At 31.9% G+C, this 22,309-nt stretch overlaps 1 protein-coding gene across 6 annotated transcripts in view; it reads left to right on the top strand.

The window, feature by feature from the left end:
- The window catches only part of MIPOL1 (mirror-image polydactyly 1), a 346,637-nt gene that overhangs the window by 60,994 nt on the left and 263,334 nt on the right, over positions 1 to 22,309 (top strand). For 4 of the 6 annotated variants that reach the window (XR_015252408.1, XM_086709892.1, XM_086709891.1 and 1 more), the window contains exons 4-6: positions 7,645 to 7,864; positions 9,277 to 9,412; positions 10,729 to 10,834. Coding sequence is in view for 5 of the 6 variants with exons in the window: in XM_086709892.1 (XP_086566018.1) it covers positions 7,645 to 7,864; positions 9,277 to 9,412; positions 10,729 to 10,834 (462 nt within the window). In the remaining variant the exon portion in view is untranslated. Of the gene's footprint in view, positions 1 to 7,644; positions 7,865 to 7,970; positions 8,083 to 9,276; positions 9,413 to 10,728; positions 10,835 to 22,309 lie in introns of those variants that run through there. The other 2 variants (XM_086709895.1, XM_086709896.1) reach the window with 2 other exon arrangements.

The raw sequence follows: 22,309 nt of genomic DNA, 5'->3' as shown, positions 1-22,309 counted from the left end.
ATGAAATAACCTCACCACTTCTTTTTGGTATGTTTATCTAGATACACAGCCATGTATAGAAATGTAAAAGATGTAGTTTCATTTGAATGTTGAACCTTCACGTGCAAATGAATAAATTATGTGATATTGACAGGTTTCATGATTTTCCAACTTTATAAACCTTTGTAAAATCTTATCTCAATATCTTACAGCTACATCCTGACTCTGCCCTCAATGTTTTTGACTTCTCATTATATATAAAACACCTTATTAGAACTGCATAAGGCTTTATATCTTTGCTTTCCAACATGGTAGCCACTGGCTGTGTGTGGCTTTGAGCACTTGAAATGTGGGCAGTGTGTATGCATAGCAATGAAAATGAAAGTTATAGTTCTTTCTTTTTTCTTCTTACTGCTGTTAAATCCAAAATATATTGAAACCTCCCTGAGAGAGTATCCAGTATCCAAGTGAAAAGTTTGTATTTTTTTAGCTGGAGATCCAAAAGTTACTTAATTTCTTGTGACTGCTAAATTAGAATATCTGAAGGATAAGTGCCTGTGATCTGCTAGCTGTGGTCTTGATTATATTTAATATTGTGCCAATATAGTGAGTGCTCAAATTGTGTTGCAGAAACAGGCAATTTTCTTACTATGAGATTGAATTTAAAGAAATATACTATTAAATTTTCTTTCTGGGGGATCTTTTGCTAGTGTCAGGATTTCTAAATTTTGAAGTCATATTACTTGTGTAACTTGTTCGTTTGATAATCCTCTACATGCTTTATTAAACCATTATGTGTTAACTGTAAGTTTTAACCTCATTAAGTATTTTGTTTTGATTGTATGTTTCTCATTGAATGAGGCATTGTATTTGTTTTTATGTCCATGTCTTTGTATATTGTAATAAATTTTTACTATATTTGATTTATTCTTTTTATATTTTAATTTAAAAATATTTTTGCTTTAAAAAAATCTTTTGTTTTTAGCAAAGCAGAGTTTTGCAGATAATAATAGCTAACATTTAGTGAGTATGTATTCTGTGCTGACACTTTTCCAAGAGGTTATATAACTTAAATAATTTAATCCTCATAACAACCTTTTGAGATAGGTACTGTTATTATGTACTTTTATTGATAGGGAAATTGATGAGAGAGGTTAAGTAATTTGCTAAAGGTCATACAGCCATGTGGTGGAGCCAGAATTCAAACCCTGCAGTTTGGCCCATGCACTGTGGTTTTGCTAGGAAATCTAAATTCACCAGTGTTCTGCTTGGAAGTTCTAAACTTTTATCTTCTATACGCTTATAGTGGGTGAGACCACTATGAAATGGCGTAAGTTTCTGATGTCTTTTTCTTTTATATTTGTCAGGGGTTGTGGGGGTAGGCCAATGTATGCATCTGTGGAAAATTGACCCTCCCCCGCATAAAAAACAATTATTTAGTAAAGGAGATAAATAGTATTTGTACACACACGTAGATAACCTACATTTTAACTTATTTAAGAAATTGGTAGAAGTTATTTGGGGCCACTAACTGCTACTGTTGCTCTGATTATGTTGAAACTAATATTCACCTAGAAAAATCCTTACCATTGAAAAAAGACATCTTTGGTTTAAAATATGGGACTACTATTGTAATTACATCAAATTTGCAGTCTTATTTAATAGCAAAAAAGTGTCCTATCATTTTGATGTTCTTACATAGTGTGGTAATAGATAATATAAAAAAGAAAGACGCTATAAACATGAAGTTTTTGGTTTTTTTTATATTTATAAAATTAGATGCTATAGCATAAATAATAACCTTTCTCCTCCAAAAAAAAAAAATTTAAAGAAGTGATGACCATTGTGTTAGCAAGCATCAGAAAGAACATTAATAAATTGCCTACTTTATGGTTCATTTTAGATACAAATGCCCCTAAGTATCACCTGCATCTGAAGGTGCAGAGGATCCATTTATTTGAATGTACTTGCCTATGGTATTTCTATTGCCCTTTCTCTTTTCTGCCCCTGAGCTCTCAGGTAGTTGTGATGTTGCTATTCTGAGTAACCCCAGTAGGATCCCTAGAGACAATTCTAGCTCAGCCACTCCGAAGAAACAGCTCTGTAAACAGTATTGACCCCCCCAGGGGACCATCAAATCCGTTTACACAGATACCAGTTGTCACAAACTATTTACAAAGCCAGACAGAACAGAATTTCCCAGCCTTTAAGAATCCCTATTTGATTCTAGCCATCTCCTCACTTCTGTGTAGTAGTTGTGAAATAACAGTTATTTTTGGCCATGAGTCATGATTTCTTGGGTAGCCTCAATTTAACTGAGTGTATTCTACATTAACTAATGTATAATTGTCTGGACAATTGAACCCTAAGGGGATCCTAAGGCTTTCTTTCCTAGGGTAGGAAATGGTATAATACAATAAATTTTCTAGACTAAGGAATTGAGAATTTAATAGCAATGCTAGCATTAAGATAGTTGCCCATACTGGTACTTCCAGAAATAGAGACTTTGTTAGATCATGAAAATGATCCATTGGAAGCAGCATGAAAGTTACTAGAGAGACAGAGGGTCTTCAAAGCATATATTGCAGGTAGCCTAGGTACATGTATTAAGTATTAAAATCCCCCCAAAATCTTTTCAAAATCCACCCATTTTGCCCAGATGAGTAAACTATCTCTAGCAATAGCAATTTGAGAAATAACTAGTAGTTTTCCTCTGTAAAATTACTTTGAAATGGTCACAGGATAAGCTAATATGATAGTGATAGCATAAGATAGTAATAGCAAAAACTGGGAAATATATTTGGTTTGAAGTGGTCAAATTCTTATGTCCAATAATACAGTCCTCACAGAAGAGCAAATAAATAACTAAAGGAATTGATAGTTATAAAAATTCCCTGTTGTTTAACTCTTAGGAAAGAAAGTTAGACTTCAGAGTCTTATGAATTATGAAGAAGACATTGATAATTTATTGTCTAAGTCCATATGGAGAAATATATTTAAATAGTAATAATTTTGTTAGTCATAATGATGGAATAGTTAATAATGACATTGATTAAACACTGAAGCAGATTACTAAAAAAGGTTATAGAGTTTCCATTTTAAACCATATGAGAGAGGAATTAATAGAATAGTTTTAGTTTTAAACTTTCATCAGTCTAGAGATATTTAGAAGTGAATAGGGTTTTTTTCTTTTAAATATATATCTTATCTTTCCAATTGACTGGTGTGCAAAACAGACCTGGAACTTGCCTTTTTGTTGCATTGTATTGACATATATTTATACTTCTGTATGCAATGCTTTTTCAAGTGATGGGGCAATCCAGACAGCTTAGCTGAAGCTTTTAGTGGCTTCACCCCATTATCACTTCATAATGGTCTTTCTTGGGGTAGCTCTGTGGCTCAGTTGGTTAAGCATCTGACTTTAGCTCAGGTCATGATCTCATGGTTTGTGAGTTTGAGCCCCACATTGGGTTGACTGTTGTCATTGCAGAGTCTGCTTCAGATCTACTCTCTCCCTCTCTCTCTGCCCTTCCCCCACTCGCGCTCTCTCAAAAAAATAAATAAATAAAAATATTTTTAAAAAGTAATGGTCTTTCTTTTGGGCTTGAGAGTGTAGGGAGAATAATTGAAGACTGAGTTAGAGTCACTAAGTGCCATCATCTTCTCTTGGTTGGAGATGGTACTAATTCAGAAATTGAACTTAAGTTGGGCCTTGAAAAAGGTAAATCAAACTTGACAAAATGCAATATGATAGAGCAGTATCTTAAATTTGACTTGAAAAGTCAAAGTACATAATGCCTACAACTTACTCTCAAATGTTATGGAAAAAATTACATAGGTAGGTAGATACAGAGAGAATGAAGAGAACAATAAAGCAAGTGTGGTAAAATGTTAACATTTGGAGAATCTGGGTGCCTTGACTCAGTACATAGGAACTCTGTACGATTTTTGTAGCTTTTTTATTAGATTGAAATTATTTCAAAGTAAAAAGATAAAAAGAAATGACTTCTCTACAATCAATTCCTCTCAGCTCTCTCATTTGTCTCTGTTTTCTTCAGCATGTTGATGCAGTCAGTGAAGTCTTGGCTCTCATTTCTCCTTTCCATTGCTTGCCATTTTTCTGAATGATTTCAGTGTTTTAATAGATAACACTTTCAGTACCTTGATTCCTTGATTTCTTCCTCTACATGTACCTTCAGTCTATTTCATTTACCCATTCCCAGATGAACCACATCTTGGACTTTGTCTTACATATCACTCATTTTAGGAATTTTTACTCCCTGACTATAACATCTTGTCATTTCAAGAAAGATATACAAGAAATGTCTGTGTTTTTCCTAAAGCCATTCCTTCTCCTCTGTACCCATGCTTGTTCTTCCTGTTACTTTATTCTTAGAGTCTGTCAACTTTTTCATTACATCATCTAACTCAAACCGTTTGGTAGTTGATTGCTTTGCACATTCCTACTTGTCTTTTGTTGGAACAGATGCCTTTGTGAAATCTTCCCAGAATCTTCTAGTTAAGCATCAGTATGTCTAGTATGTTTTATGTTTGGTCTCTATGACCCGAGTATAGCCATTTCTACGTTGTATTCAAATCGTCAGATCGGTTTGCCTCCTCACTATACTAGAGTCCTTCAGGGGAGAGTCTGTTTCCCACTCCTTTGTTTTCCTAGTACTTTCATATAACATATCGTATTGGAGGTTTCCATTAATTAGTTAATAAATAGATTAATTAGAAGGGTCAAACTTCCTATACAGAAGTTGAATTCTGATTTAGGATAATGTAATATGGCAGAGTAGAAAAGCATTGAAAGAAGATTTAAACAACATTTGCTATAATGGAAAAAAAATAGACAGACAAAAGGAAAATTTTATAAATCAGCCTTGTTTACTCCAAAGTAAAATTAAATTTTCACTGGCAGAATATGTATGGATAGTTTGATTTACAGAGCAGGCTCCAAATGCCTGGTAAACAGTTACAGTTAGGAGTTTAAAAGCTTCTAGTACAGAGCAAGATTAGAAACATCTTTAATTAATCAGAGCCAAATCACACAGTACAGGGTTCTTCAAAAATATTAAACATTTAGAATTAAATTCCAGAAGTACATTAGAACTTGCTGAGTTTATTTTAATTACACTATAAGAGATTATAATTACTATAATCCAGGAGGGATCTGCATAGAGTCCTTTTATTGGGAAGCTCTGAGTTTGGAGAAGATAGTACATTCCCTGGTGAAAAGGTGCTGATTTGCCAGGAATTCAGCAGAACACAAAACTTGACATTAAGTAACCTGAAGTAAGAAAAAGAGCTATAAATATAGTAAGCAGATAGAAAGTATACATACCAAGAATGAGGTAAAGTAAACACTAGGAGGTTAGAAATTAGAAACTGGGAGAAGAAAGATGCTAAACTAAACCCAGAAATACAGAAGTAAAAATATGGGACGAGTTGTACATAGTGGTAAGGTAATGGTAATGTAGATGATGGAAAACTGTAATTCTCTTTCATTTTAGTAAAAGTTGATCCTTGAACAATCTGGGTGTTAGGAGATCCAACCCCCTGCACTCAAATTCCTGTATAACTTTGACTCCCCCAAAACGTAACTACTTAATAGCCTACTGTTGACCAGAAGCTTTACCAGTACTATAGTCAATTAACACATGTATTGTATGTTGTATGTATTAATACTGTATTCTTAACCATAAATAAGCTAGAGAAAAGAAAATGTTATTAAGCAAATCATAAGAGAAAATACATTTACATTACTCTATTGTAGTTATAAAAGAAAAAAATTCACAGATAAGTGGACCTGCACAGTTCAAACCCATGTGTTCAAGCTGTACTTTTAAAATTACGTGTTAGTGTTAGAAAGCATGGTTTATAGATACAGTTGTATTTTTTAATGTCCATTTATAAAATTCCTTAATTCAGATTTTGAGGGTTCCATTCTACTAACACCAGCTTCTCCTAGAAAAGTAGCCTGATGAACATCTGAAGCAAACCATGTAAGTGTTTTGAAATGTCAAAAACCAACAGGATAATTTTCAGATACCTAGAATTGTTAAAGTTTAAATAAAAACAGTATAATGTTTTACTGTTTAATGTTTCATAGATACCTTACAGCATATAATTATGATGACATAGTCTCCCTATTTGTTTCGTCAAACAAAGTGAAATTGAGAGTAATTTACTAAAAACAAGTGATTTCTGATTTAGCTTCAGCTACCAACGAGATAATGCCCAGGACTTAGGGTTTATGACTGGCTTAACCTAGTTTCAGCATATCCACAAGCAAAGAATTTCTCCTTAAGAAATGAATACTTTGTGAGAAGTAGCTTATTTATAAGTACCCCTATTTTGTTATTTATTCTAAAACTACTCTCCTCTGCTTTTCTGCTTAAAAGGATTTTAAGTTTGGCAGGTTGGAAAAGGCATCATCAACAAGCAGATGAGATTCACTTGCTTTTTAAAGTTCAAGAGTTATTGATACTGGAAATAATAAAGTATTTGTTACAATCAGTATTTGTGCCTGTTGGTCTGATTTACCAGTAAAAGAGTTTGTTTTATGTAGTTGCATGTGTGTCATTTTCTTCCAAAAATTTCACCATAGTATTAGATATACTATTCCTTTGAAATAGCTGTTATATACTAGTTACAGCTTAAGATAATTTTTATGAGATAGCCAGGCATTACAAAACAGATTTTCTTTTTTCTTTTTTTTTTTTTTTTTAATTTTAACGTTTATTTATTTTTGAGACAGAGACAGAGCATGAACAGGGGAGGGGCAGAGAGAGAGGGAGACACAGAATCTGAAGCAGGCTCCAGGCTCTGAGCGGTCAGCACAGAGCCTGACGCGGGGCTTGAACTCACGGGCCGTGAGATCATGACCTGAGCCGAAGTTGGATGCTTAACCGACCGAGCCACCCAAGCGCCCCATATTTTCTAATGTATAGTATATATCTGATAAGATGGAAGTTAAAAATAATTTTTCTTATATTGTATTAATTTTAATATTATGATAATGATTACAAAAATAATACCTAACGTTTACCAATGTGCCTAACTCTAGGCCAAGTACTTTGCATCAGTCAGCCCTTAAAGTAACTCAAGTAAAAGTGCTCTTATGTTCTCATTTTACAAACAAGAAACTTAGGCTTTGATGGGTTATGTAACCTGATGAAAGTTATGCATTAGGCAAAGCTGGAATTCTAGCCCAGGCAGTTGGATACCAGAGTTGCATGCACAGTATCACTTCTCTATAGTCATTTGCGTATCGCATCCTATTTTTTGAAATCTAGAAAAGAAATCTAGAAAACAGTGCCCCTAAATCTGTGTTTCTCAGTTTTGGTTGGATGCTGAAGTCATTTGGACACTCTGACACATTTTGATTTAATTAATACAAGATGTGGTCTGGGCTAAGGATTTCTAGAAACTCCTCAGGTTATTTCAACCTGAAGTGAAGGTTGTAAACCACTGCCCTAAATGCCCCCACCAGATGTGGAAAAACCGCTGTACGTTCCTGATTACAATAGGAGTAAGACTAGTAAGTACATGTTTAAAGCTATGAGAGCACCTATTTCTACAAAAATATTCATTTCAATGATTTAATATGTAGCTATGGTATTTCATGTATCATTTGTTTTTGTTTTGTTTTAAATACAGAGATAGCCCATAGTTACCTTGAACAAGAGACTACAGGGAGAAATAAAAGTACAGAGCCAGATGAGCAACCGACTGTGAATTCTAAGGAAAGCATGCATCAGAAATCCAGTGAATTGGTTAATGAAGCCACCTATGAGGACACAGAACTGCCAGGGCAGAGATCAAGGAATTTTCCTTATCCAGGTGATGAGACAGCTGACTGCACTATTGAAAAATCCAAGTGAGTGCTGGCAGCCTTAGATTTAGAAAGTAAGATTGAGAGAACTCTTTCTTCCTCCCTCCCTCCCTGCCCCATTCGTCTCTCCCTTTTTTCTTTTTGGCTTCAGCTACATTGGACATATCATTAACTTATTAGAATTTGGGCTGTCTACCAGAGTTTTCTACTGTTTTCATTATGTTGATAGAATGGATGTAGATTGTTAAGTGAAAAAGCATAAGGTGAGTTTAAATGAAGGCCATGAGATTTTATTCCTTCTTGTTGAATATTGTTTTCTGTGACCTTTCATTTTGGATCTGGAAATAACTTAAGTTGACATAAATGGGAAATTATTCATCAGAGCCAAAAAATGGCAACTGTAGGACAAAATAAGCCCAAAGATGTGTTTTGGCTTTGATTAGCGTGATTTTTTGTTTAAAGGAGTTTGATTACTTTTAGAAGGGCCTTGTACTTTCCCATTTGCCTTCTTTATTATTTTCCATTCTACAGCTTTTACCATTCACCTTACCTACTTATCCCATGACGGGATTTGAATTTGTGACCCCTGTGACTTTTACCTCTATGGGATTAAAGTACTTCCATAATTAGTCATATATTTTGAAAATACTGCAGAATTACTGCATAGGGGCATAGGGTTAGGGATGAATGAAGAGATGGTAAACATTTTATAACCATGTGGGAAAAATAAATAGTAGAGACTGGTCTAAAGCCAGAGTATGAAATATCTTAATATAATTGCAACAGAAGGTATACATGGTAGGTAGAACTGCACTGACTGTCCCAGACCTCCCTGCTTAATTGCTTCTTAGAGACTCTAAAGTTTACCTATGCTTACAAGTTTAATATAATGCCTTCAAAAAATAGTCCATCTCTTTCCCTTCCTTTTTACTACCTGCTGGCAAGTCGATACTGTCCTCAAATAGCATACAAAATGTCAAAAAAATTATTTACCATTAAATGTTACAGGAATAGGTTTTCAGTTTTGTTTTGAGTTTAATAACAAAAATATGATATTCTGTCAACCACACTGAAAAAAGTATGATTCTTTCCATTTTCAGAAAAGTGAGATATGTATCTAGAGTCCTGACCAAAAGTATAAATTGAATTATTCACATCCCCTAAAATCTGAATTCTTTACATATACTTAACAATGAATTTCTATAGAAATGACTAAATGCTTTCCACAGGTTTAGTTCCCTCAGTTGATAGATTAACGACTCTGTGACGTTGATATATTCATTCTTTTCCATCCATGTATTTTCTTAACAGTATATAACAAGAGAAATTTAAAACTAAGTAACTTTATATATTATTGTTAACATTAAATTGGTTTCCCTCATTTGAAGTGTAAAATTATAGATTCCGCATGGTAGAAATCATATATGTATATAGTTCAGTAGTTTTTTTTCTTACAGCATTATGGAACATAGAGATCATGATTTGCATTGTGAGTGTACGATCCCTTGTCAAGTTACTTCAGACTTAGATAAAGAGAAGACAATAGCATTTCTTCTAAAAGAATTGGACATTCTCAGAGCAAGCAATAAAAAGGTACAATATAGAAAGTCTGATAATTGTACAGTGTGCTTTTAGCTGTTGACCTTATAAGTTTGCTTTGTTGCCCATCATAATTCAGTTTCATCATGTACTTTTAGCCTTTCATGGTAGCTTTATGTTGTTGCCATACCATACCATACCATCAGAGTATGATTGTATTGAGAGATTGGCTATCAAAAGCAATTTCTTTACTTTCCTGCCTTGCTGGCCTGTGATATCACTTCTTTTTTCATAAATCTGTAGTACCCTGAGTAGGTACCTTAAAAAAAAAAAAAAGATTCATTCAAGTTTTAACGGTAGTAAAAGTTTACTTCAGTATTACAGAAAGTGAGAAATACAATGAATGATTTCATGTTACTTAACTTTTTTTTCTTAGCATCTGTGCCCTGTATTTCACCTCAATAATATATGTGATTAAATTTTGGCAATACCGTCACATTCCTTGTGTTATATACTGCTACATTTTGTCCAGTCCAGTTTGTCATGTCATGTGTCTTATCCTTACTGACTCTTTCTAGTTACATTTCTTTGCACATTTAATAATGTTATTAAATAATGTTTGTTTTCTATACCTTCTGTTTTTTTAACCTCTGCATACCTCTACATACTTTTCTGATTGTCATATTCTAGTTTTTGACCTAATCAAACTGAGGCATGCTGTTAGTAATGTTGATCATATCTGATGGAAAACAACACAAATGACAAACAATTGAGGGGTTCTGTATGAAAGTAGGAGATATGTTCAGTATTTTCATTTAGTAATTATTTATTACATGCCAGTTATAAATCAGGTGCCAGTGCCGATTTAAATGGAATATGATGGGATAGCATTCTCAAAGGAGATTTGTTTCACATATTAAGATTATTATCTTAATTAATTTTGTTTCAAAGTATTATAATTACTAAGAGAAGCTTTAAAGCTGTTGTTTTTTTATTAGGGTAGTGCCTTCCAAGTCTTTTGCTTTAAGACAAAAGAACAGATCAGATTGCTTTTTGCAGTATTTTTAATAATTGTGTCATTCCCTCTTTAATTTCATTTGCCTATAAATACACAAGTGTATATCAAAATGTTTCCATAATTTCTCTATCATTATAGGTAATTAATTATTACTTTAAAAATAGCTTAAAATGTTAAACATTGTGGGATTTCTTCCCCCTCCCCCCCCCCCCACCCCGCTTGGACTTATGTATTTAGGCAGTTAAATGTAATAAGTAAGGGTTTAGAAAAAATAGCTTTTACTTTGGGATTAATTATATTTCTGTAAGAAATTTGTCGAATAAGAAACTATGTTTCTTTCAATGTGTTTTAGCTTCAAGAAAAACTGACTAAAGAAGATAAGGAACATAGAAAACTAAAGCTTAGGCTGGAACTCCAGGAGAAAGCAACAGAAGCTCATATTGCTGAGAAGACAGCAGGTATAGTAGACGAGTATTAAGAGAGTTATTATATGATGTGGCTCAGTGAATACTAGCATACTAGCTTATTTGTCAAAGGAGGGGAGGCTCTTTTTTTTTTTTTTTTGGCTGCATAGAAAATAGGTGGCTTTAACATCCTGGTACTGGTATTAGTGAGAGCTTTACCTGTATTCATACTGATTTGGGCATTAAATGCATTGTTAACACCATGTCAATCCAATCACAAAAAGGTTGTTTGTTTTGTTGGAAGGGCCTGAACAAACAAGGGGAAATAATGATTACCAGTGCCTCTACCTTTCAACCAGCAGTTCAAATACCACTTATTGTTTTAGCTCCTTGAGAGGAAATACTTCTCTTTTGTGTGAGGATAGTCATATATTCATTGCCAATGGAAACCTACATTTGATTCAAAAATCTGTTTTGTGCAATTAATAAATTTTCATCTGATCATGTGGATGATGATGGAGATAATGTTTTCACTGAGAAGATTAAAATGAAAGGTTGCCAGAGTTTAAGACTATAAATGACTGCCTTAAATATGTTTTGGAGTCTATCTTTACTCACAGGTCTTTGTAAGGAAAAAAATTTTTAATATATTTGTGATATGTTACAGATAAGTTCAGATGATTCTCAATAGTGTGTGACTCTTTTGCTCACACTGTTTTATGTTAAGGAGAGAAATTTCATAGTATAATAGAAATTAACCTGCAGAGGCATTTTAGACATTACTTATTTAACATTTTTATATCAATTAGAATGATTTTAAGAAATTATTTTGTGATTAGTTTGAGGCTATGTTAACCTGGTTGCATATATGAGAGAATTCTGGTTTTTTAGGTCAGAGACATTCACAGGTATAGCCTGTCTTTAAAATGTTATTATACAAAATAGAACTGAACATCACTATGAATATATAACCAAAATTACCATAAATAAATACTCCAACTAAAATAATAGATGGTTGTTTTTCTGTACTGTTAAACTACCATGAATGTTTTTTCTTTTTTAATAGAGAATGTGGGACTAATATATTTTAAGGAAAAATAACCATATGTTAATAATGAATAATTCAAATAAAAACTTAGAACAATTTGGAAGTTTGTTGGCTTTTTATAATCATATATATGCTAATTACTAGGAAGATATTATAAGTACATTTGTTTAAAGGTGTTGTATAGCTTTGCATGTGTCTTGCAGGAGTAATTTGATAAGATTTAGGGCATTTTGATTTACTGAAAAGCATAAATTAATATGTTTGCATTGATCACTTATATCTTGGAGGTGAAATCTCATTAAGCAATATTATCTACTCTTAAAACTTTCGTATGATATAGCTAATCATATACTTCAAATATTTACTTATTTGTATATACTTAAGGCTTCCCTTTGACTAAATAGTACGAATCATGCATGCATACAATGGAAAGAATTTGATTGCTTTATGATTCTTGTTAATCAAATATTTCTCATTAATTATACAATATTATTTTAGTAAATGTTAAATATTTGAGATGTTTAGTATTTTTACAGCCTCCTAAATTGATGAAAATAGCAGTGCAATCTAGTTAAAAGAGATACATCCAACCACTTAGTTATAAAAATGACACAAAATGTAAATCCTCTGAAATTTTTTTAAAGTATAAATTTTCAGTGTGTATCTTTTTGATGTTTCAGTTCCATCTTATTAAAAAAGATTAAAGATATTTTACTTATGACATTAGAGAGAGTCATTATTGTGATATGTCAAAATTAAAAAAAAAACACTGAATTGCTTAAGAAATCCATTGGCTTGAAACTGTAAGAAATTCATTAACTCTTGATAGACTTATTATTTTTTTCATATTTTCTCATACGTATGGTCTTTAGTAGCTTATTTTCTACCCAACTGGTATCAGGTGCAGTCAAAAAGCAAAACACAACAACAAAAACTGTGTCAGTACCTTAATAGATAAAGAGGAACATTATAGGAATATGATTACATGTGATAAATGTGTTCTTTAGTGTCATGTGAAAGGACAGATAACCCACATAACAACAGCAAAAAAAGTCCACACCAGTATTGATGTTTGTTTCTGTCATGGCTCATTTTTATATTCAAAATAAAAAGTGTATTTGGTAAAGTACATTATAACTATGACACATTTATGTATTATAATGTACTTAAGCAAAGTATAATTGTTTAAAAAAAATTAAGATATTCCACATTAAAAGAAATACATGCAAAAACATCTCAAGTAAACATTGAAAATTGCAAATAAGATATAAAAATATATGTTTATAGATTTTTCAAATGTTAGTTAAAATATGAAGTACTCTAAGGAAATAGCCATTTCCTTATAGTGCATGACATAAAGATTTATATTAAGGATATCCATACTAGTGTTAGTTATAATAGCCAGAGAACTAACATCAATCAGACAATAAGAGAATGGTTAAATAAGGTATGTGTATGCTGTGAGACATTATATGATAACTGAAAACCGTTGCTAAATATTTGGTGATATGAGAAAATCTTCATGATTTAATGTTAAGTGAAAAGTAGGGGGGAAACTGCATTTATAATATAATTTTGTTAAATCTATGTGTACACGTACATTATATGAAACGAGGCAAATTTATTTGTATTATTAATGGATATATTAATGTTTCAATTAATGGTTTTCTGCCTTTTCAAGTTTTATACAATGATCGTGAATTAGATTTAGTATTTGTACTCGTATGATTAGATATTAGTATTACTGATCACTAAGGAAGTGATTTTTTTTAATAGTTACTTTCTGATCTTCAAATAATTCCTGTGATATGTTTGATACATAACGACCACATGAACCAGTTTCATGAAATTTATATGACGGCTGTGATCAAATTTGCCATTTTACCTAAGCCATTTTTGTTTCAGATTTTCTCCTTATTTATTTGCGTGTCTTTGTGTGTTGTATAACTTACATATGTATTAGTCTATTTTGTCTTCCCACCTGATTAAATATAAGAATGAGAGTCTGGTACAGTCAAAAAACCACATGAAACAAAGGTGCCCAGTTCTTTGTGAGGCACATTGAAATAATGGGAAGACCAAAAGCCGTAGAATCAGACTGACCCAGGTGCAAATCACAGCTTTGATACTTATTAACACCAACTGTGCGCCTTTGGGCAAGTTACTTATGAGCTTCTCCAGGTTTACTTTCTGCCGTGTAAAATGTGAATATTAACTAACTTACCAGATTATTTTAGGGATTATAGATAATGTACAAAAGCACCTAATATATAACTGGTACTCAGTAAGTTGTAGCTAATAGTAATATTTATTATTTTATCTCTATACAATTCTTAAATCTTTGATAATATCAGAAGTCATAAAGAGACTTTTGTTCTGTTTAGGTTTTAATTAAAAATACATCTTACTTAAATGTGAATCCAAAATAAAAGAATTGGGATGCAAAAGATATGGGCTTTAATCTAGTGTGTACCAATAATAAACCTTTATGTAGACTGTTAAAATAATATCAAGCTTATTTCCGTTACTTCCCTGTTGGTTTTTATATACTACAAATACTGTCATTCAAACTGACATGATTTCATGCAATTTTGAAACCCCGTTGTGTCGTCTATTGTGATAAAATCTCAAATGGTTGACTCTCTTGTCTTCCCCTTCTTTTTTGACATCACCACCAATACTGTTTTTATTTGGCACTTTATAGGAGCTAAGCTAACTCTTTTAAAATTTAACCAAGAAGTATTTATTGAAGGGCCATTGTGTGCTAGGATTGTTTTAGGCACTGAATATACACCAGCGAAGAAGACAGATTTGGGATTTCAAACATTTCTTTTTGACTGTATTCACTTTTCACTCATAATACACTATAGTAGGGGTTAAATGTTCAGAGTTTGGAATCAGACCTTTGTTCTAATCTTTTTGCCACTTATCATGTATAAGTGACAGACTCACTAAGCTTTGATTAAAACTTATTTTATAGGTTGCTGTGACATTTAAGTGAGATAATGTGTATGAAGTGCTTAACCCATAAAAAGCACTCAGTAGATAAGATGAGGATGTTATCATCTTGTTTTCTCAAGATTCCTTGATTTAATAGAGGGTATATTCAAAGTGTACTTGTAATATAAGTAAACTATCCCATAAGTATTTGTATATGCTTTTGTTTCACAAGGGATTGATATTCATTTCTTTTTTAAAAATAATTTATGAGGGTTTTTATTAGTTCATTTATCCCACAGTTTTCAATTTTCCTTTGATTTTAAGATTTAACTGTATTTAGGTAGCTTGGAAATAAGAAAATATTTTTTAAATCTTTTCATTAAAGAAAATAAAGGAAAAATACATAGTAAGTAGGTCTTAATTTTGCAAAAGCTGAAATGACTAGCTCATTCCATATGTGTTACCACTGCAAAAAATTTATCTCATAGGAGCTATTTAAGACTTCTTACTGTGTTTTAACTCATTAAATTGTACATGTGGATAAGATTATTTGAACATTATTGACATATATGACCTTTAAATAGTAGGGGATATTTTAGAGAAGCGTAGCAGAAACATTGACTCTCAATTTTTTAGTTAAGTATTTCTTCTCAACTAAATAAAATGATGAAACCACAAACACTTCAAAATTTGTTTTACCTAAATTGAGTTTGACAGTGAGATGTAATATTATATGGCCTGTTGCAAACATTAATATACTCTTAGGTCCATGACGTAGTTACATTAAAAAAAATAACTTGTTCAATTAAACCTGTTTTCCCAAATAGGCTCAGTGGGCATTATGTAGAGTGTAATATCTCTTCATTTTTATTCCTGTATTATGCTTGCAATATACAGATAATGTTCAAATTTTACACATAAAAATATTTCATTTTCTACATTGTTTTGTTTAAAATACATTTCTTTAAAAGCCTTATTTTTTTAATTTCTTAAACGCTCACTTGAGAGTCTCTGCTTTATATGTTAGTTATTTTTCTTTCTTGCATGTCATCCATTAAAGATTAGCTGTGGAAGGTTGGAGCATGGAGAGATTATGAATGACAGAACAACTCCTGTAGAATAATAATCAGTTTTTGGTATTTAATGCTGTTTGACTTTTGCAGACACATTTCTTATTAACCTTTGGTACAAAGAGAAATCCAGGTTCCTGATATCTCATGGAGAAGATGAATTTGAGATCCTCTTCCAATTAAACTGAAATAAGGCCAATATTGGGTTTTAGCCAAAAGAACTCCTTAGTTCCTAAGTCTTGTGTTTATAAATCTATCCATCCATCCATCCATCCCTCCATCCATCCATCCATCTATCTTAGTTACATTTTACATATAATTCATTACTTAGCTTGCTGTACTGAATCTGCAAGCATTTAATCTGCTTTTTTGCTTTACACATAGATTCTTTTCTCTGCACCCAAATTTAGACTGATATTTTGTAAATAAAAAAGATACATATATTGTCAAGCTCTTATTACACGGAATTTTCATTTGTTTTTGGTAGGAAGGAGAGGACTTTAATTGTGATTGCCTAAAGTTCAGAACATAGAATCCCTGAAACTTACAACTTAAGTCTTCTATTCAGGTTAACATGTAAATGTTCAAAGTATAGATCTGTAACTACCATTACAGCAAATACATTAAGACACCACAACTAATAAACATGAAAAAATACGAATTGTTGTATAATAGAAAATATTTACATTGTTCTCTTCAAAAGAGTATTTAATACTGTATACCATATCTCAGATGATATTGACCATCTAATGATTAAGAACAAGAGTGAGTTCTATATATCAGAAGAATAGAAAATAATATATTTACTTTTAAAAAGTAATACAGGTTAGAATACTATTCTGTATAGACAGTGGTCATTACTAAAATGTGATAGCCTTTAATCTAACACTGAAATGCATTCACTGTATTACAATACAACATTATATATTTATATCTATATGATCTTTTAATTTGAAAGGAAAAAGGATTTCAAGTTTCAGATAAAAACAAAAAGGCCCATCTCTGTGAAATATAGCAGTTAGAAATATCGATAGGTAGAATGTTGATTATATTATTATCTTTGGCTGCAGAATCCTGTGAGTGTGAATCAGGATTAATTATGAGTGCCAAGTAAAATAATGTTTGAGGGTGGAGTATGGCCAATTTTGTAAGCTCTCTCCCTAGGAAAGTTGCAGTTTTTCTGGAAAAAAACAAACCAACAAAATAAATATTGAGTAAACAGAGAAACTGTTATGCATAATAATAATCAACAATTGAAATATTTAATTAAGTGTGCTACACTATGAAATTTAGCATGGTGTCAGGTATTTGAGGACATGTCATAATTAGTTATTTAAAACAAAAATAACAGGGACACCTGGGGGGCTCAGTTGGCTAAGCATCCAACTTTGCTCAGGTCATGAATATATGGTTCATGAGTTCGAGCCCTGCATCAGACTCTGTGCTCACAGCTCAGAGCCTGGAGCCTGCTTCAGATTCTGTGTCTCCATCTCTCCTTGTCCCTCCCCCACTCGCATTGTCTCTGTCTCTGTCTGTGTCTCTGTGTCTCTCAAAAATAAATAAATTTTTTAAAAAATAAAACAAAAATAAAAAATTTTCAGAAAATGATTCTTAAGACTTTTTCCATATGTTTAATTAATTTTGAAGAGCAAATGATCTTGGAAAAACTTTAGATAGCAGTTATATTTTATAGAATTTTCATATTGGCATTTATTAAAATTTAAAGTAGACATTCTCTGCAGAAAGTAAGTTAAGTACCTCTTAAAATTGTACTTTAAAAGTGCATAAAATAATTGATACTGGTTTTAATACTTCTGGGGTAAGCTTATCTCTTTCACATTAACAATTTTAGTTCTGTATTCAATGTTTTAATGTAAATAGCATATTCTTAGAAAGTGTTCTTATATACTCTGAGTTTTCTGTACTAAATACATGTATATAATAATTCAGAGTTTTCCAAAAAAATCCTTATTTTATAGTTTTGCTACTAAAACTCACTATTTGTGTGATTTTTAAAATTAATCTTTAGCAGTTGCTATACTGTTGATAAGTATAAATGTATTAGCAACTTTACAGAAGAAAATTTTAAAACATTAAGAGCTTAAGAAGCTGATTTTTAATGTAGTAACCATACTTCTAGGAATTTTGCTCAGTAATTAGCTATGTATATACATAGAGATTTATGTACAAAGATGTTCATTACAGCACTATTTATATGGTGAATAGTTGGGAACACTGTAAAATCTAATACTAGGAGCATCTTAGTTCTGTCAAATACGTCATCTCCAAATGATAAAATCCCATGTACTATTTCATATTTTTAAAGAATACTTAAGAATAGAGGAACATACTCTGTTTGAGTATACACACACAAAAAGTTATAAGACTATGGAAAATATTTCTGTCTGTATTTTTACAATGAACCTGTATTTTAATTATATTTATGAAATAATCATATAAAATGTTGACCATTCATATATAGTTCTGGAAAAACTTAATAGTCTGACCTGTAAAAGGAAGACTAGATGATCAAACTACTTGGAGTAGGTTGGTTAATTTTCTATTGGTATAGGAGTTTACCATCTACATTTAAACTTCCAACAACCAATTTATACAAAGAGAGAGAAATCACAATTTTTAAGGAGATTAAAAGACATAGTAATGTTTTTGGTTCTACAATGTGGTGGCTTCATAAAACACTATCATATTCATAAGGAATCCACTTAACAAGTAAAGCAATAACAGTAGATATGCAGACAATCTGAAATTCTTTTAAATATAATAAAGACCTGTCTTTTATAAAACTGTTATCTATATTTATTGCTTAGAATTTTGGAACATGAATTGCAATCATTGCTTATTTTACATGTTTCAAGCCCTGATGATTTCTTTTTCCCTCTCTTTAGTTCAGCCTTTTCTATTTATATAACTACCTTGAGGATATTAACAAATGGATTCTTTTTCTTGGTAAATGTCTATTCTCCAAATTATGTTATTTAGAGAATCATGATCCAGTGTTTAAACTAGCATGTTTTCCAACATACTGTCTCACTTCTATTGTGTTTTAAAAGTAGTATGAGATGTGTAGAATATGGGTTTGTCAATAGACTTGGGTTCTACTAAGAAAATATGTACTCTGTCTTGACTCAATAAACTCATACTTAGTATGGTTCAGCTTCTTCATATTTACTCTTGCCCATATTAGAAAACAATTAGCTTACTAAACAAATTTGAGTATTTGGTGTTGAGGGGGGGTGATCCTCTCTGAATCTTTCTTGAATTTGTCTAAGAATTATAGGATATTTGATAACCATGTTTAAAAATGGAGATATCCAAATATTATTGTAAACACCCAATGATTTGTTTTACCTACAATATAAGTATTTTACTTGGTTGGCTTACATAGTAGCTAATAATATTTGTTAATGTAATTTAACTGCTGTGAACCTTTACTGAACAAATATTGAAATTTATTCAAGTCAAAGAAAGAGAATCTCTAATGACTTTTGTTAAAGCTTCTATTTAATAGTTAAGGAGAAAAGTTTGTATGACATACGAGATGCAATTAACAGTAGATTTTACATTTAATAAAAAGAAAGAAGCATGCGTATTTGCTTTATTCATTCCATCATAATTTGCATTAGAGCTGTGGGTGTTTAATGAGCAAATTCCAACTAAAATGCTATATTGATTTTCTAGTGAACTTTGTAATAGTCATCTACCTTGGAAAAGCTCAGTGTTTACAATTAAGTTTTCTTTACTAAAAATGTTTGAGAGTTGCATATTGATCCTTTAAAAGTACTGAATTCTAGAAAGAATCAGGTTTTTCATAATCAAATTTCACATATAACCTAATGTTTAAAAATTAATTTTAGAAAAACTTAGCATTTACAAAATGTGTAATCAGATTTGTGTGTGTGTGTGTTTTATGGCACTTTCAAACTTAACCTTAGAATATTCAAAAGGCAATCTGTTTTAAATATGCACATTATTTATATCTTTAGAGTTGATAACATTATAGAGGGAATTTTCTCTTGATCAACACAGGACCAAATAAGTGCTTAGTGTAGCACATTTAAGCATAGAGATAACTGTACTTATACTTACTATTAAAGTCCTTGACATTGCTAGTCTTACCTTTTTCATTATTTTTGTACATAAAGTAGAACACAGCTTACATTAAATGTCACTTTATAAGGATCTCATCACATTTTACAGAAATAATAGGAAGCCTATTGACATTTAAAGTTTAGTAATTAGTATTTTAACCTTTTGATATGTCAGAATATTTCAGGGTATGACACACATGTTTATCTGTACTTAGATCACTATGTAGCATCATTTTGTCCATCCTATCTGACCTGCAAATTAGAAGTGTTTAAAAATTTCTTTTGTCGGGGCGCCTGGGTGGCGCGGTCGGTTCAGCGTCTGACTTCAGCCAGGTCACGATCTCGCGGTCCATGAGTTCGAGCCCCGCATCGGGCTCTGGGCTGATGGCTCGGAGCCTGGAGCCTGTTTCCGATTCTGTGTCTCCCTCTCTCTCTGCCCCTCCCCCATTCATGCTCTGTCTCTCTCTGTCCCAAAAATAAATAAAAACGTTGAAAAAAGAAAAAAATTTTTAAAAATTTCTTTTGTCATTGAAGTATAGTTGACACACATTATAACATTAGTTTCAGGTGAACAACATAGTGATTCACCACCTCTACATATTATGTTATGTTCACCACAAGTATAACTACCATCTATCACCATACAACACTGTTACATACCATTGACTACATCCTCTATGATGTACCTTCATTCTTATGATTTATTCATTCCATAACAGGAAGCCTCTGTCTCCCACTCCCCTTCACTCATTTTGCCTATCCCATTTTCTCCTCCTCTGGCAACCACCAATTTTTTCTCTATATTAATGTTCTGTTTTTGGTTGGTTGGTTGGTTGGTTTTTTAAATTTTGTTTTGTTTTTAGATTCTACATGTAAGTGAAATCATATGACATTTGTTTTTCTGACTTATTTCACTTAGCCTAATACCCTCTAGGTCAATCGATGTTGTTGCAAATGGCAAAATTTCATTCTTTTCGTGGATGAATAATATTCCATCGTGTATGTATACCACATCTTTGTATCCATTCATCAATCAGTGGACACTTGGGTTGCTTCCACATCTTGGCTCTTTGTAAATAATGCTGCTGTAAACAGGAGTGAAATTAAGAAAGTGTTTTAATATAAATGTTTAAAAATATCTTAGACTGTTGTAATATTTTATACAGACTATTACGTCATTATAGTGTGCAGTATACAATATAGTATGGATTCTAAACAATTTTTCTTTCAGTCTCATAACTTTTGAATGCCACCAAAAATATATACATATACGTATATATTTGTGTGTGTGTATACACACACACACACACACACACACACATATACATACATTATATAATTGGTCCAAATTAATTAAAATCATATTTTAAATATGTCTAGAAATGGAGCCACATTGTGAGTCTATGGATTGAAGGTGGTAATGGTAGGGATAGCATGGAACCAGTGTTTATTGAGTATCTACTTTATTTGGCCAAGAGCTTTCATATATTGTCTCACTTAATATTTCCCTAACAATCATAATGGTGGCATCATGTCCATTTTATGCACCTGTATTGTGACTAAAATAATGTAAGAAATATACAAAAATAGGTTGCTTAACGTTAGTGTGTTAACACATTGGATCTGAATCAAAGCCCATATTCTTCCTAGTATACCATGTTGCTTTCTGTAGGCTGTTGTGAGTATCCTTCCTGGAAGGAAATTATATACAATTACAAGGGGGAAGTAAAAACTCATTATTGTATACTACATTATGGGCAGAAGTTTTTTTCATCCCTTTTTGATTCTGATACAGGGTAGCAGAATAGTATACTACATAGAAAGCCACATAGCACTCATGATAATTACCTTTAAAAGGAAAAAAAAAAAAACTATGAAAATTGTGCTGAAAAGTACTGGTTCTTCCAAAAGCTATGTTCATAACAAGAATTTATTTTTTATTTTATTTTATTTTATTTTATTTTATTTTATTTTATTTTATTTTATTTTATTTTATTTTATTATTTTTTTAGTTTACATCCAAGTTAGCATATATTGCAACAGTGGTTTCAGGGGTAGATTCCTTAATGCCCCTTACCCATTTAGCCCATCCCCCCTCCCACAACCCCTCTCGAAACCTTCTGTTTGTTCTCCATATTTAAGAGTCTCTTGTGTTTTGTCTTCCTCCCTGTTTTTGTATTATTTTTGCTTCCCTTCCCTTGTGTTTATCTGTTCTGTGTCTTAAAGTCCTCATATGAGTGAAGTTATATGATATTTTTCTTGTTCTGACACTGATTTCACTTAGCATACTACCCTGTAGTTCCATCCACGTAGTTGCAAATGGCAAGATACACACACACACACACACACACACACCCCACAT

This window comes from Puma concolor, chromosome B3 (assembly GCF_028749965.1).
Source record: "Puma concolor isolate L17-30 chromosome B3, mPumCon1.1.hap2, whole genome shotgun sequence".
NCBI classification, from domain to species: Eukaryota; Metazoa; Chordata; class Mammalia; order Carnivora; family Felidae; genus Puma; species Puma concolor.
The sequence above is the reverse complement of the archived record's forward strand: the minus strand, read 5'-3'. Positions and strand labels throughout refer to the sequence as shown.